The sequence below is a fragment of the Nannobrachium achirus genome (genome assembly GCF_963921795.1).
Source record: "Nannobrachium achirus genome assembly, chromosome: 8".
Classification (NCBI taxonomy): Eukaryota; Metazoa; Chordata; class Actinopteri; order Myctophiformes; family Myctophidae; genus Nannobrachium; species Nannobrachium achirus.
In genome coordinates, this window is record NC_137817.1 from 26,193,623 (window position 1) to 26,211,526 (window position 17,904).

At 42.4% G+C, this 17,904-nt stretch overlaps 1 protein-coding gene across 1 annotated transcript; it reads right to left on the reverse strand.

The window, feature by feature from the left end:
* Positions 1 to 1,584: 1,584 nt before the first annotated feature.
* Positions 1,585 to 17,680, reverse strand: psmd2 (proteasome 26S subunit ubiquitin receptor, non-ATPase 2). Its single transcript, XM_080732128.1, has 21 exons — positions 17,491 to 17,680; positions 16,415 to 16,471; positions 16,046 to 16,210; positions 14,292 to 14,413; positions 13,706 to 13,930; positions 13,004 to 13,162; positions 11,370 to 11,514; positions 11,112 to 11,172; positions 10,755 to 10,901; positions 9,840 to 9,946; positions 8,979 to 9,106; positions 7,352 to 7,439; positions 6,859 to 7,021; positions 6,383 to 6,484; positions 5,891 to 6,039; positions 5,374 to 5,457; positions 4,893 to 5,061; positions 3,729 to 3,823; positions 3,039 to 3,165; positions 2,644 to 2,762; positions 1,585 to 2,111 (listed from the first exon to the last, which is right to left on the reverse strand). Exons 1-21 carry the CDS (start codon positions 17,611 to 17,613, stop codon positions 1,929 to 1,931), a joined length of 2,718 nt encoding a protein of 905 aa, XP_080588254.1. The 5' UTR covers positions 17,614 to 17,680; the 3' UTR covers positions 1,585 to 1,928.
* Between the last annotated feature and the right edge of the window lie 224 nt (positions 17,681 to 17,904).

Below are 17,904 nucleotides of genomic sequence, written 5' to 3' on the forward strand. Positions count from 1 at the left end.
TTGCCAATGCAGGAGATTCCCAGGAGATGGGGTCAAAATCCAGGAGACTCCTGGGAAATCCAGGAGCATTGACAAGCCTGCACACACATCACAAGATGTGATTTTGTGATAGGTTGACATTTCATTAGCTCCATTAAACTATTAAGATTTATCATTTATGGTAGGGTGGTGGCTGGGACCAGTGGGAAGCATTGAAATAAACATACAGTAAACCTTACAGTAATGTTTCTCATCTTTTATCAAGCTTTAAAACCAGACTAAATAATAAAAGCCTGCAGTTTTTTGTTTTTTTAAAGGGACTACACCATGAATTTACATTTTTCCAATTTTTATGTATTTTCTTGGTGTCCCACCAGCAACTTCTATCCTCACAAAGTCCTATTTCTGACCATTGTGTCTTTCTCAGTTTATGGGCAGATCTATGTTAGCATGTCTCAGAACGGTCCTGATTGTGAAAGGTCAGATTTGTGATGTCACAAGGCCTGAGAAGGAGGCAGGAGGAGCTGGGAGAGGGTTGGGGAGGGGTGGGCAGGCCTGAGAAGGAGGCAGGAGGAGCTGGGAGAGGGTTGGGGAGGGGTGGGCAGGCCTGCTGAGCAGGAGGTGGGGAGGAGTGTGGGGCCAAAACTGGCTCAATAGCGCAGTCCTCCCACTCAGGACAAGGTGGTACTGCAGCTGAAAATGCTCTGAAAGCCAGGCAGAAATGACAGGGGCTCTGTATTCAGGAGTGGTAATTTAGCCTCAAACCTTTTCAAAAAAGTTTTTGGGACACAAACAGTGTTATATAAATTATTTTTTAATGCATGGTGTAGGACCTTTAAGGGGCTGTAAGTGATATTTATTTAAAAAAATAAACTTTAAAGCTCTGTATTCGTAAACAGAAAATACATTTTCAGAGGAGACAGTGATACATGTGTTACTGAACACTCCAGTCGACAACAATGATCACTATTGGAAATTAGAGCATAAACACTTATTTTAACAAAGAAATATCACTTACAGCACATTTAAGTTCATTGAAGGCAGAGGAAGAAATGGGACAAAGGACAGTGTAATATTCTTTGCAACTGTGGGCCACAGGGCTGAGAAATCCTGTATGTGCTTTTTATGAATCAATAGCATTGTTTACCCCATAATCAGTGACCTACAAACACCTCCCATGTGGAGAGCCGGAGAGGCTTCACAGAGATCTTCTGTATACGGTACACTGTACAGTATGAACCATATGAAAGACAAGTTGCTGTAAACCCACTGCCTAGTCCTCCACTTTGGTAAGGGAGGTGAATGTCTAGACTATCATTTAAATAAAACATTGAGTCAAACTTAGAAACATTTTATTTTTTGGTTATTCTACTGTTAATTGATAGGTTTAGCCTACCTACGTTTGATTACCATTTCTATGCATTAGATGTATTACCTTGTGCAGTCCCTGCTTATCGTAAATCGCTCTGGATTAAGCGCGCCTGCTAAAATTGTAAACAGTAAAATTAACTTTTGTTTTTGCCTTAATGAAATTGATATGAATGATATAGAGTAGTTACACATTTTCCTGTTAGAGAGACAGTGGAAAAAATATGAACACAACACTTGACTTCAAAAGATTTATTTGAACAAGTGATCCACTAATAATAGGAGAGTAAAGGGGACAGGCTTAAATATAATATAAACCATTATAGACACTGAATAGTGACATGAAAGAAGGCCAAGAACAGATAAATTCAACCAAGTGGACCTTAAGTTTTATTTATTTTAAACTTTTACAGCACTGTAACAAAAAACAAAAACAAAATAAAGAACAAGGTCAAAGAGCTGTGTGTGTGTGTGTGTGTGTGTGTGTGTGTGTGTGTGTGTGTGTGTGTGTGTGTGTGTGTGTGTGTGTGTGTGTGAGTGTGTGTGTGTGTGTGAGAGAGAGAGAAATAGAGGTGTTTCGTCTACGATTCATAGTTTGGGTTCTTGCGGAGGATGACAAAGCCTTCCAGGATAGGGGTTACGGGGAGGTACTCCTCTGTTGCCAGTTCAGCCCGTTCTCCATGAGCCAGCAGCACTGGTGTTGTGTGGGTCTGAAAACCTGTGATGGCCTTGGGCTTGCCTGCCTGGCCCACTACATCCACAGCCTGTGAACAGATTACAAAGAAAGAGGATTTGTTAAAAACTGCAATCAATAGGCAGTCAATTATAATTTGTTTCCTAAGCCTGATTGTCCATAATTATTTTCTAGTGATATCCAGGCTTTGTTTTTTCATCTGCAGACACATCATTAGATTTAATTGAATTTCAAACCACCAATGAATAGGGTTTTTTGATCAATTCAATCAGAATAGTCTGAAAATAGCCAAAGTCTAAACCACTTAAAACCTATACTGTACTTTGAATTCCGTTATTTTCCCAAGTTTCCCTCTAGTTCTATTAGAAACCTCATGAGATGCTGTGGTCAACCCAGAAGCATTAAGCACAATTACTACTAGACAGAGGTTTCCCCAACTCTGGTCCTCAGGGACAGAGAGTGCCAGCTTTTAATTCACAATGTAGTTAAAGATGCAATCTCAAACTTTTTGTGTGTAAAACAATATTTTGAGCCATTTCTCAAAATCCAAATAGCCAGCACCACCAGACCAGTTATGACATTTATTAACAGCCTTACAGTACCTGTCCGACTCTGACAGATACGGGCAGTGGTCGTAGCTCCTCGTCGAAGGTGACAAGCATACGTGGCTGCATGGCTGCTACCAGCCCATAGAGAACATAGTGAGACTTCCCCAGGATTACTGCAACACAGAGAGAACAGGAGGGGTCATTAATTAACCCAATAAAAATGAACAGTACACTTCCACACTACCAAGTCATGGACGAATACACCAACAGATGGGCAATTTGGTGTTATGTTCCAATAATTAGTTTGTCTATAATTTATTTGAAATTCTAATTCTTTAATGGCATCGGAGGGAAAAGTTAAATATGTCACGAGAGGGAAACATATCACATGAGCTGTGTAGAGATAGAGGGAGTAATGTAAGGAGGCCAAAGAGGTAAAAATGACTAACTGTTCTTGACGTCGAGGAAGGAGACGAGAACGGTGAGTAGACCGGCCACGGCCACCTGACTCATCAGCTGCCGGTCACTGTGGTACGGACATAAGGTCAATGTCCCTTTACCCAGGTGAGTCAGACCCTGCAGAGACAAGGGAGAGCTGTAAGCCATACACTAGCAGTCTTCAAAGTTTTCAGGCCAAGGACCCCTTAGTTGAGAGAGAGATGAAGCAGGGACCCCCACAACCTTTTCATAGATTCCATATAGTTTCATCGACAGCAAAATCCTCAGTGTATTTTGGATTCATGTCAAATTTGTGTTTTCAGATATTTAACCACTTGAGCAGTCATTACCTAATAAACTTGACATTTTACTCTGTACTAAGTCTGCTCTATTTCCCCTCTACACCAAACCTCTTTGCCGAAAATAGCAGATCTACAAGCTCACAGAGCTTGTAGATCGGCTATTTTCGCAAAAGTTCTCAGAATATGGACGCTAGGGTTCAAGTGGTTAATATAAAAAAAAGAGTTACCCCCTGTAGTAACTCTGGGGACCACCTAGGAGTCCCGGACGCCCTGTTCAAGACCCCTGCCATACACTCAAGAAACATGTATGCATACACACCGAGTATAAATACATACATTTCCCAAACACATGCATGCACGCACACACACTGAATCTTTACACACAGAGTTGACACTTACCTGTGCCAGTCGGACCATGAAGAGGTTGTTGGGGTCTTTAGCGTGGTACTGTGCCAGCTGTCGCAGCATGGCAGCCAGACGGGCGTTGTTCGTGCCTGGGGACAAGATGCAGAAATTACACTAGTTGCTATGGCAATCACAGTGTGACAGACACTCTAAGAGGAGGCTTAATTTGTAAATGTTATTTGTATACATTTGTAAAAGACAAGTGCTATTAATAGCTGTCAAAAGCTGTCACAGAAATGATATTTGAATTGATCAAATATATTCGATTATTATTGTTAGTATATTCTGCATAGAAAGTGGTCCACATAATGCAAGTAATATAATGGTCACTCTGCAATAGTTTGTTGTTTTTTGTCCAGTGGGGAGTACCGGTAGTCTTTAGTTTAAGGTGTATTCACACCACAGATAAAAAATAATTTAAGTTGTTTGAATCGTTGCAAACAAGTCACTGTTTGGATCAACGTTTGATCCTTGGGGAGAAGCTCTTTCAAGTTTATTGCCATTAATGTGTTGTATGAAGCAAATACATGCAACACCAGCAATAGCTGTTCATTCTCTCTCTGACGATATGATCACACCGGACATGATCAAAATAATCACATTGCCTGAGTAACAGGGAACGAGTTGGCTCCTTTGTTTTCACACCAGACATGACATTTTGCTTGAATCAATATTTTGAATCGCTTGAGTTGAACATTTTTCAACTTGTGCGAGTGACTAATGGCTTTTCAAAAGTTGTTTACAGAGAATAGGCCTGCTGATGCAGAATGCAGTTGAATGTGCTCATTCAGTACAAAGCACGATAAGAAATACTTCAATCTCACTTAAGTGTCACTTGTTTCCCCCACCTGGAATCTTTTACTTTTCCTTCCAGTGCCAAATAAAATTAACTTGGTAATTTTGAACACTACGTGTCCTGTGTCTCTGATCTTTGATGCACGATGTTAATCTTATGTTTAGTTCACATGGTCACGTCAGACTCCTGTCAATCTAAACAGCCAAAACACATTCCACGTTCATAGCATGGTGGAAAAAGACAGGTTCTGTGTGTGTCGATACACCAGTAGTATCATTGTGCACAGAAATAGAAAATACATTTACTTCCTTTTCACAGAAATCGAATGAGTTAATGTCTATTTCGTGCCCTTTTCTACCTACCACTGCCCACCATGCCCATGGCAAAGATGGAGTTGTGAGAGACCTCAGGGTCAGCGTCGTGGGAGAACTTGCTGAGTGTGTCCAGGATGTTGAGGCGAGGGTTGGACACAGAGATGAGGGCCAGGGCCAGGGGCACTGCCCGCCTCAGGGTGGGCTCACCATATCGCAGCTGGAGAAAGGCAGGAGAGGACATGATCAGAGGGTCAGCAAGAAATATGAACAAGGTGAATGAGTCATAAAGGGGTATAAAGATCAAAATAAAAATAGGCCAGAACGAAATTGAAAAAAATAAAAATACAAATTATGTGAGAGAAAACAACAGACAATAATGCTGGAACTCAGACAAGAAGGAAAAAATGATAGTTGGTGACTGAGGTAAAATAACAACTAAAAACTAAACAGATTAATTCATGGACAAACAGAAGAGGAGCTGATTAATATATTGATCAGTGATCAGCCAGTGAAATTCTGCTATACAGACCAGGTGTCCGAATGTCCGCAGTGCCATCTCGGCTCCAATTTCCTCTCCCATGGCGATGAGCGCAATACCAAGAACAGCCACACCCTGAGAGAACGACAGAAGACATCACTCACATCTTACATTTTTATTTCATTTTCTCCTGTTATTTAAGATAGATATTTCTGAGTTTACATCAGACTACAATAATTAAAACAAGAGTCTTGTGTGATGGTTCATTCTGTGACTATCATAGACCTAGTCTATTCTAGACATTATTGTATAGAATAATTATTTCAAGATGGTTTACATTCAACATTCAGTTTCCTTTATATCCTCCAAAACAAACAAACAAACGGTTGGTGAACCGTTAGCTTAGGTAGCAAGCTATTATGTCCAGTAGCTCTAGCTATTATGGTTAAAGAAAGAAAATGTGAGAAATGATATTGTGGGCTCTCTCTGGGAGTTGAAAAGTTAGCCATTGCCGACTAGTAACTACACACAACACAACAGCAGACCGTATGTGTCCATATGTCTATACCTGATGGGAGCCCATGTCAGCAGTACTCTCCTTCTTCTCTTTGTCCTTCTTGTCTTTCTTGTCCTTCTCTTGTTCTTCCCGTTCCTTGGCCTCATAGTGTTCACTACAGATGTGGAGCAGCTGTTGCACCTTCAACACATTACCAGAGCCTGGGTGGAGGGGGTATGAGTGGGAAGGAGTGAGGGGAGGTAAGAGGGAGAGAGGGGAGAGATAATAGGAGAACACAGAAATAAGGAATATGAATTCAATCAGACAGATTTAGACAAGGAGCCTGAAGTCACAGACACATGTATGATATGTGTGAAAATTACGTCAGAAATGTCAGTGCAATTTTGAGTGAACATTATCCATCTCCATGACTATGTATTAATTTGTCTGTTTGTGTGTACAGCTGTGTGTGTATGTCAATGTGTGTCAGCCCTAGTGTGAATGCAATTGTTTGAATATGCCGGTGGTGTGATGTCTGAAGGTATGTTGATGTGTGAGACTGACCGGCGTAGGCACAGATGTCCACAAGTGTGTTGGCAAAGCTGCGGAAGGGTTCAGGTACAACCTGTAGTGCTGCCAGAGTGGTTTCAATCGCCTCTCCTTTACCTGAACACCAGACAATGACAATAGTTTGTTAAGGGATGAGCTGCCAAGACAAAGCCATTGAAGGTTACCAATGTGCCAGTGTGATGAACTAGCATAATATCATCATCATCTCACACACACACACACACACACACACACACACACACACACACACACACACACACACACACACACACACACACACACACACACACACACACACACACACACACACTCTTAGCTAAACCTCTATAGAAATTCATATTACCAACGGATATCTGCTTCTCGGTCCATCTCCCTTCAAAAGTCTATTATCTGCATAGCAACTTCCAGAGCTCAAGTACAGGTAACTGAATAGAAATGACTAAGACCAGTAAAGCACTGGCTCCTCTCACCGAGATGGTTGAGTCCCAGGCCCAGTGGCAACCAGCGGGCGTATGTGTCTTTGAGCTCCTGCTCGCTCTTCTCCATGATGGTCTGGACGATGGTGGAGGTCACGTCTCCATTACACGACCCCACCGCGATCATACCACATGCTAGGGCTGTCACACCTGCTACCTGCAGGTCACAAGTACACAAAAGGCAGGTTGAGATCATCTGTGATATTAACGCAGATGTACAACCGATCTACACACTCAAACACATCACGAGGTGCTGTATTGTGAGTTAGGCCTGCTATAAAAAGGACAATAGTGTCATATTTCACCTCATGTCCCCCAGCCAAGTAAGCCTCATGGGAGCCTTTGGTTACATTTCTACAATCTCAAGAGTAAAATTTACATTGACGTTTTTACTGTGTATGTTCAGTAGGCTATTGTCTTACAGATGGTGTGGGAAAACATAGGGTATAGTAGTTAACCAATGTGCATATCAACTAGTAGAGCTCACCTCCATGCTGGATTTTGAGTCTCCCATGACGGGGAGAAGCAGTGAGAGAACATCCTCTCTGTTGGAGCCAGCGTAGGCCAGGCCAAGTCTGAAATACAAAGGAGACCAGAAGGTCAAATATAGGGCTGGGGACGGTAAGTGCCGTACTGCGGTATACCACGGCCTACCGCGGGTGTCAGGGTCCTTACCACGGTCAAAAAAGACAAAAAATAGGCTATTTTTTATTGAGAGCAAGCGAGTTTTAAAACGGGGGAGAAGCGAGGACTGCATGGGCTCCATGCCGCTCTGCTCTGGGCCGCGTACCACATGTTTGTGCTGTATGTTTATGTTTATACCTTTCATTCATACGGGCGGAGCGCGAGGACTAAAAACAAAAAGGAAACTAGCGCTAGACGCTAGCTTTTAATTTTTCCACCACCTCGCTGATTGCAATTGCAGGAGCGTGTGTGCCCTGTCGGCAATTTTACAACCTTTTCTGTCAAGTCTGGTAACTAAAACTTGTCTTTATGTTTATATCACCACTCAATCAATGTGATTTGAGACGTGCAGTTTACAGAATAACAGTAACGATCTGGTTTGTTCACACAGAGCGTACCGTGTCTGAAAAGTCCCAGTAGACACGTTACTATAGTAACCCGACACTGCACAGATCTACAAGCTCAGAACGCGACGCGGACGCGACGTGTTGTGAGCTTGTAGATCTGCTCCTTTTAAGACCCTCTGTGCTGTACGGGGAAGTATAACTCGATTGGAATATTTTGGCTTATCGCCAAACCTTAATTAATAGATACAGGGATGCCGTAATTACCGCAATACCGTCGGTAATGGGAAGACGATACCAACACTTCCCAGCTTCCACTACAACTTACAACATATCAAATAATACATTTACCAGTACAGAGGAAACTATTCCATGTGCCATTTAGATTTGCACCTATGAGAAAATGAAAGGAATGATCATGGCTGGCTTAGCAAGACAGGTAATAGTATTAATTTCACTTCATTTACCATACTAGTTTATACCATACCAACTACTACAATTGGTTATCACTGTGTATCACACTGAGTGCTACTGTGGGTCTTAACTGACACAACTGATGATTTGATTCTGCACAATGCGTTTGTAACTTTGCACCATTAATTTGAGCCAGCTTTCTCCCTCTACTGGCATTCTCTCTGCCGTTGTGTGTATATAGCAGCTGCTCCCATGAGCGTGAGTACAACCATTTCCACCCACCGTCTGTCCGGGCTATGGGACCGCGACTAAAATGCAAATAAACAGCATCCACACTCCCAGCATATGGCAAGGGATGTTCCAATGTGCAAATTCAGACCAGTTGGCCAGTCAGTGGGAAGAAAGATGGATGAGGTTGGACGGAATGACAGTTTTGTTCATTTTATAATAGAATGATAAAGAAATGTAAAATAATAATAAAAGAACAATCAAATACAGGTTTTAGGTTTATCAATAATGAAAATAGCCTCTCAAATATTATTCCTAAAATGTCAATAAAGTTAATGTTTCAGATTCATTGATTGTTCTGCCAGGCGTCATCCATGGTATTTCTAACCCTCGCAATCGCATACATAATATCGATGTCAGATCAAGACAGGGTTTCTTCCTCACCCAAAGATGGCTCCTATCCTCATGACGTTGCTGTTGTGCAGGACATAGTCTGACAGTAGAGCCAGGGCGGGGTCACACTCATTCCTGACGCCAGAGTTGACTATACCACAGGCCAGGAGAGCACCAGACTGCACACACAAGATACACCATTTAAGTGAGGTTAGGGGCTTCTCATAACAATTTTAAATGTATACTTCATAATGTTGTGTATACAACATTTTGATCTGATTTAACCTTTTAGATTTATATTTCCTTAAATCGTACTTTGATTTTCTGTATTAGAAGCAAAAACCAAAACCCAATTTCCACTGTAGGGCCCACCCAGAACTAGAACTTTCCAGAACCAAGAACTTTCAAGACCCCGTGAAGTTCCGGGACCAACATTTCCATATACCGTAACCAGAACTAACTGGGAAGGTCCCAAAAAAGAGGAGCAGCACTGCTGGCCCCGCCCATAGGTTCCCAGAACTCAAGTTTAGTTCTACCTCAGGAGCAGGACCGAAAAAAGGTTCCAGGAACCTCATCTTCGGGCCGAACCTGAACCAAATAATTAGCCAGCAGCTATGCCCCTCCCAAAAAGCTTTTGTCCAATGCTAGCTTAGAATAACTTCCTGCTTGCCAAGGTTTGCCTTGGCAACAGCCTTGGCAAGCTGCCGGTTGCTAAGCTAGCATTGGACAAAAGGTTTTAGGGGAGGGGCATAGCTACTGGCTAATGGTTCAGGTTCCCTATACGTTCTGGTTCCACCTTGCAGTGGAAAGGGGGCTCAAGTCAAATCTCTTACATGTAACAACACATTTGAACCTGACTTGATTCTGATTCCGTAGTACTAATTATAACAACAATTCTGGCCAGCACTTTACCTTGATGTAGTCCTCAGAAGAGTAGAGGTATTTGTCTATTTGTGTCAGACCACCGTCCACATCCCACAGTAGAATCATACCCAAGGAGGCTGCAGCACTCAACATGCCTGTCAACACAAATACACAATAAACCGATATTGAGCCACACAAACACACATAAAGTCATAGGTGGTCAAAATTTAAATAGGAATGCACTTTCTATGCAGTTTTACACTAATTGCGCACATTTAAATGTATTCACGCAAAGGTACATGTATCATGAACGCAGGATTCGGTACTACTGACTGGCGCCACCCCATTCCCTCTTCAGTGGTGTGTAAAAATATGTCTGCTTAATTATACCTCATCATATGGCACTGTTGACACCATTGTATGATGATGTATAAATCAATCAGCCTTAAAATGTAAATACATTATGTGAAGGGAATCCTGCTCTTTAAAAAAAGAATGACTGGTGGGTACGTCTCTACTTTTCTTTTCTACAAAAGGCTGTGTTCTGTCTCCATTATTCTCCCCCCTTCCACATAGTGTGTCTACCTGGTTCTTTAGTTCCCATCCATCTCCGTTTCTCTTATGTGTCTGTGACAATGATCTTTTTCACATTATTATTATGAACTTTGCATCTTTGTCCCTTGTGTATTCTGACTTTCCAAGTAGTAGTGTATAGAACATTAGTCACAATCACACACGTTAAATTGGAGCAGAGCGACAAAATGCAACCTGAACAGACCATGTAAGACCAACAGTTAAGCATAATATGCAGTATTCCCCAAGAGTATCCCATGTAAAGCATACAAGGGGAGAATTCCTCCATTTTGAAAATATAATTTCAGGTCCTGGATGTGAGGAAGGTGGAGGATAGCATCCACATGGATAACAACAAAAAAAGTTAGTGAATGTTGAGTGCCCCCTCACCATGGTCCTTGTTCTTATACAGCCACTTGTTGCCATCGTCTGTGAGCAGCTTGTCCTGACCGAAGGCGGCGTTCACAAAACCGTTGACGAAGGATGAGGCCAAGTTCATGCGAGCTGAATCCACCTGAGAACCGCTGCCTCCAAACCCTGACACACACGACAATGGTGATTGTGATGGTGATTGGCACGAATGTATTGCTGCAGTGCTCTGAAATAACACTTGTTGCTATTATTTAGCATGTTTTCAGAGCAATGCAAGCCAAATGCAATAAAAGTAAGCGTAACTGCAAATTGTAATGATCGTACTGATTCATTGTGTGTTCAAAAGACAAGACAAACATCTTAGCAGCAACTCACTGTTGTTTTCCAGATGGGTTTTGTAGATGTCGTCAGGGACTTTAGGTTCCATGATGTCCAACTGGGTAAGGGGAGGACGAGTGAGACACACATTATATTACAGAGACATGGAGAGAGATGTGCTCCATCACAGATAAGAAAAATCCTTTGCTAGAATTATTATCCTTCATCTCCTGCTCATGTTCCCAAACCATTACCCCTTGAGAGAAGGTTAGACACTCAAGAACAGTCATCATGTCCACGCTTATTGTTTCCTACCTCTCTGGCCAGGGCCAAGAAATTACTGTTGAGTTGAACATTGGACATGATTTCCGTCAGGTCCTCGTAGTCCTCCACGTCTTCATTAAGCTCCAGGAACATTCCGTGACGACCCAGCATGAAAGCCATCTCCTTCTGAATAACACTGCAAAGTATAAACACATCCAATTTATATCTAATGCTCCAAGTTTCCTCACTGGGAATCTTTAAAAGTTTTTAAAGTATTGTACCTACTGTGAGGTCATTACGTAAATATTAAAACACAGGTCAGCTAAATAATTTCAAATATAAATGTTGGTGTTAGGGTTGATGGTCTGAGCAATGGTGGTGGGGGTAACATATATGTATAAGCCCATTAAAAAAAAGAATATGGCTGTGAATATGATTTGATAAGAATATGGCTGTGAATGTGATTTGATAGTACAATATACAATATTCTATACATAGTGTGTATGCACATTTCTTTTCACTTTTGGGTCCAAAACCGAAAAGGTTTAAGTACAACCCATGCCTTATGTATAGAAGACATGCTCCACAGATGGACAGACTGCAAATCGAGTGCAAATCCAAATTTCCCAGCAGAAGTAGGGGATCATTTAACTTGAATTGCACATCATGTATATTGGTCTGGACATTGCATATTTTAATTTGACTCTGTACCTTCCTGTTATTTGACATGTTTCTTTTCTAACTTTTCATGAAAATGCAAAACGTTAAGAGCTTAAGCAAAACAGGATGTCTGCTTCTGAATATGCAACATGGTCTAAAATTAAACGGTGGCACAGTCAGGGTTACACCCAACTTCTTACATTTCCCTTCACTACTGCTCAAACATTTCTGACAGGGGACCACACATTTGCCTCAATTCATCTTGATTAGGATGAACATTAGCCATGTTTCCATAGACATATTCGAATTAGGAAAGCGAATTATCAGAAATACGCATTAAGATAAAGCGAACTTAGCATGTTTCCATTTGCGGGTGTCATTCGAATTAGCGACGGTCACATGAGTTGATCGGGCTGATTTTGATCGGGCTGATTTTTTCAGACCGAACATGAGCACTGCACGTCTGACTGCTGATCGGTCGCTGCACAGTGCTCATCCTGCAAGTTTCAGCGTCCTCTGGAAGGTGGCCGATCTGCAAGCTCACAACGCGGCGCGGAGACGCGGATGCGAGCTGCTGTGAGCTTGTAGATCGGCCACTTTTGGCACGCAACACCGTGTGATGAGGAAGGGTTAGCCACGGATGGCTTGACTCCGGGAGGTGAAAACGGGAGGAATTTACACACGGTCTGTGTCACTCCGTGTGTAACAAACTACCGGTTTGTTTTGTGGGCTAAAACGAACGTTAAGCGGCAGGGGAAAGTGTTAAATTGGAGGACGATATGGTCCCAGAACGTCATAATCTATTCGCATTTATTGTCTGACCCTTTTCCATTCACAAATGCGCATTTAGTTTATTCGATAAAGCCTCAAAATCCACCACCTCCAAGCGGATAATTTTTTTTTTGCGGATAATGAAAGTTTATTCGCATTTTGAAGTGTCTCCATAAAAAGATTTTGCAAATAAGCCTTAAATGTGCATTAAGAGGCTTTATGGAAACGCCACCATTGTCTTCTCCAGGGCTTACATGTCCTTGCAGGAGGTGAAGATGTTCTCCACCAGCTCCACATCATTGAGCATAAGGGCCAAGCGCAGGGCCTCAGGGTAGCGGTTGAACTTCCTGAAGATGTTCAGGGAACTTTTAAGCAGTGCAGAGTTCTCTGGCTCGGGGACGTAGCTCACACAGCTGGAAGTGAGATTCATCAAGTTAGGGATGTCAGACAATGTATACTGTATACAACTGTTTCCCAAAAAGTGGGTCGGGTCGGGTCACGGACCGATTTTTCAGACTTTATTTTTAAATGTAATTTTCTTTTCCTACATTACTACATCAAAAATATATACCGGTATACATTTCAAAAGATTAAAAAATAAAATATATATGATTTTATACATTAAAAAAATAAATTACATAAATAAAAATAATAATTTAGAAATAGTAACAATAGACGATCTACAAGCTCGCAACGCGGAGCTATGTATAGAATTCCCCTTCTAGGCAAAAAAAAGGTCCCAGATCAGATGTCTTTAATCTACTTGAATACTTGTTGTTGAATCCATAGTTGTGCTAAAAGCTCAATTTGAATATAGCGTCTAGCTTTATTTTTTGAGGGAACCCTTATATAAAAGCTCTGTGGACCACTAGCAGTGTCAGTAGCGAACCCCGAGTTGGAAGACCTGTGCCTTTGAGAACATTTCTCATGAAGCAGTGTGCCTACAATGAACATACCTGGTGAGGTAGAGGCAGACCTTGGCGTAGGCGTTATCGTCTATATAGTTCTCCAGCATGTCCAGCCTCTCGACCTCCATCAGGAGGTCGCAGGCCTCGTGCTCGGCATTGTGGGCCATGTTGTACGGTACGATCTCTTTCACCAGCTTTAGCAGCGTCTCCTGCTGTGTCTTGTCATTTTCCTCAATCTCCTGCCACTCCTTGGCCACCTCGCCAGCCAGGTGCCTGCCAAAGAGAACAAGTATTCAGAGAAGAGCCTCTCCAGTTGATGTAGATAAAAATATAGAACATGCAAGATGAAGCTGCTTTAAGTCCAATTTTTTCTCCTTTTATTCAAGGGCCACCTCAGATTTTTCTTGTCAATATTGTAAAACATTTTGTAAATAAATTGTGTTGACACAGAACTGAACACAGTTGGTATATTTATGAAATGCTACCTTGGTCTGAATAGTAAAATAAAGTATTAAAAAAAAGCTCCAAAAATGTTAATTGTACTCAAGTCATGTTACTTCATTACTGTCCACCACACTGCACAGTAAATGGCGTGTCCCTTCACAGATGATGGAGCCCCTTTCCTTTGTCCTACCTGACATATTCGTGCCCCCATGAAGCCAGCTCCTCCTGCGAGCCCAGCAGACGATACTTCAGACACTCCCTCTCACCGCTCATGGTCATGGCCAGAACTGACGCCACATCAGCACAGAAACGCTGCAGCACACAAGCAACACAATCAATTAACTCAGTAGACCCTCAAGTTTTCTACTGCATACATGTATCCCCAAAATGTATGTTTTATTTAAAATCAATATTTTTTTATAATGGATTTCAAATCTATAATGGTCTGATTTACTGTTATTCCTCTATAGCTGCTATAGGCCAGTGTTTCTCAACCTGTGGGTTGGGACCGCCAGGGGGGTCCCCAAATTATTTTGGGGGGGCCCCAGATGATTTGATTAATTTGAAACACTGTTTTCTCACTAAACAGTAAAAAAAAAATCACACTTGTGTGAACTGAGCGGTGGAGGCTGCGTGTGTGTGTGTGTGCGTGCGTGCGTGTGTGTGTGTGTATGTGTGTGTGTGTGAATGTGAGTCTGAACAACAGCGCCCCTCCCTTAACATGTGTGGTCAGAAAAGGTACTGCAGGCTACATACAGACACGGACGGACGGACGGACGGACGCATACATACCCACACACACGGCCACGTATAGGAGACGGTGTGACCACCACTCAAAAAGAACATGCAGTATGAGTGTATAGATATCTGCACATTTATAAAGTGACAATTAACTCTCTCCCAGCCATTTACAATAGGCTTGTGCGCCTATACTGCCAGGAATTTTATTAATTTCCAAGTTAGCTTTAATCTAACCCAACAGGGATCATATTGTTGTAAAATGTAGTACTAGTACTATCCACTAGAGTGTGCCCAACGATAATCTCCTAGAGTCTGGACTAGCGAGTGGACAGCAGTAGACCCATAATGGCGGCGCCCATTGGCGGCCATTATGTCTCCCGGTCCGCCGAACGGGAGCTATAAAACACGATCCGAACGTCGTGCACACGCCATTTACACTCGTTTTTGCTCTTGAGTGACCAATCTGTCAGTCCAGCCATTTTTTTCCGAATGAAAATCGGTCTAGATATGGTAAAGTTTGATAAGAAAAACGTCAACATTCAATGCTGTAAAAAGGCCCATTCTATGTTATGGCCGAACGACTTCCGGGTCACGTCATCGATGATGTCACTTCCTTCGAATATGTAACTTTAGACTAAAATTAAGCTAGAAAGGTCATTTATAGCTCAAAAAATGTCAAAAAAATACCAAAATGATCAGAAAATGATCCCCAAGGCGACGTTTGGTGATCTGGCTGCCTCACCCTCCTCAAAATGGCGATGGAAGGCGATTTGGCTGTGAACTAGTTAAACCCTAACCCTAACCCTTTGTAACATGTAACAGTGTCCAAATTGTCAAATAGGACTATTAGAGGCAGAATTCGTGAAAATAGCCGATCTACATGCTCACAATGCCTCGCGTTGCGAGGCGTTGTGAGCATGTAGATCTGCTATTTTCATAATAGAACCGTGTTATACAAAATGTAATGCCTCCTCTTAGTGCTCGTCAGGGTGGGGTGGGGGGTCCCCAGTTAAAATATGATTCTTTTGGGGGTCGCGGCCTGAAAAGGTTGAGAACCACTGCTATAGGCCATAGCTGAGTTGCTAGTGGGCCTGCCTAGGACTCAATGCTCCCAGGTACGGTTCCAGCCCTGAGCAATGTGTCGAAGTTTCCCTGCGTAGGACACTTGACCTCTAACTGCTTGCCAAACCGGTGTCAGCTCACCTTGTTCTCTCCATCTGGCATGCCCTCATAGATCTCCTTGAGTTTTCCATAGTGTGGGCGCAGGAACTTGAGGGGCTTGGGAACTGAGGTCATGGACGTGGTGGAGGAGCGGATCAGTCTGCGTAGTTCCTCAAGGGCAGGACGGTGCAAAGATGTGTCCGTTTCCTGTCAGCATGTTGTCAATGGGGAAGAAGGAGGCATGTTTATGCTTATGTTATTTTCACCAAGTGTAACGACATTATAAATCTAATCTAGCAAACCCATGAAGGCTTCACAGTGACATTTTCAGCAGGACCCCCCCCCCCCCCCCCCCCCCCCCCAGTGAAGATGTTATGTCGTTTGTGATTGTAATTTAATTGTGATACTCACACTTAGTCTCTCTACCATCAGCTCCAAATCATCCTGTAGCTGTTTGTCTTCCTCAGACTGAGAAGAGAAGAGATCATCACGGATCATAAACAAGCAATGGACACAAGGAAGTCTTTAGCTGCCAGTTGATTTCAACCAGGTAGTGCTTCATTGCTAGAAAGAAGCCAACTAAATTGAGTAGTTTGACATCAAGATTCAAGGTGGTTTATTTTGTCACTCACTCACACATGGTTACAAGCAATGGAGTGTTGGTGTGGCATGCACCGCAGACTGTTAAGTGCTAACAATAATAATATTGATACAAAATAATTTGTCGCAGGAAGTAGACAGAAACACAAGTTACAATAAACCGCAGAATATCAGATTAAATACAATGCACGCAATGCAAACAAGCCTAACAGCTTTCTTGTGGTCTTTATCTTTTTAGTTGACCTTGTATCAGTGAAATGTACTGTCCTATACCTTTTCCCATGCAAACTTCTAATAAAGTATTCAATCAAGCTAAACACAAACTACGACCAATGTACATACTATGCGCCTTTTTATGAAAATCCTTCTTCTGCTGCTATGTTTTATTATTTGTCACTGTATTTTATAGCATTTGCTACCATTCTTTATTGTATATATTGTTGTTTTACAGTTGCTACAAAGTTGAGGAACAGCAAACTTTTGTTTTTAATTATTATGTTTCGTACTTTAAGACACAAATCTTGAAACCACATTGACAGCAAACGTCACTCTGGTCTAACACAGTCACTCACAACATTAGCATGCCGGTGGCTAGCTAACTGGGGTTAGCGTTAGCTCTAAGTGGAGTTGTTGCACACAACAAGCAGCAGCATGACTTGCAAACACAGCAGTTTATCATAGGACTTTATTCAGAGACCTTAGAGAGGACCATACGAGACAGGTGTGTTGGAAGTAAACGTGCTCTAGTGTTGTTGAGTGTGTTGAATGACAGAGGCCTGCTCCTCCATGTCGTAAAGAACAGAGGAGCAGTGACTCAGGCAAAAAGCACACCAGCTAGCTTCTATCTTATTCAACGAGGGATTCACAAAAAACAGACCCATTCTCACCAGTTCTTGTTCCTCCTTCTTGTCCTTATCCTTTCCCGCGGGTGCCTTGTCCTTGTCCTTCTCCTTGTCCTTCTCCTCCGTCTTCTCGCTCTGCTTTTTCTCTTTGTTTTTGGCGTCCTCCATAGTTGTGCTTTCTACGGACTCTCGGTTAGCATAAACGGACTGACGACGAGAGGCTGGCTGCCTGGATGGATGCGTGAGACGGTTCTTCGTCGGTTTGAGTTAGAGATGTCGCTACCGCCGCCTGTTGGCCACTGCTGCATGTGCACACCACTGGTCCTCAAACCTTTTTTGAGGAGAGATCACAGTGGTCAGTGGAGGACTGAGGCTGAAGTCGAAGACTGCAGTGTGCAGACATGCCAGACATACAGACATACACTGTGTATGATACTATCATACACAGTCTGTTACTGT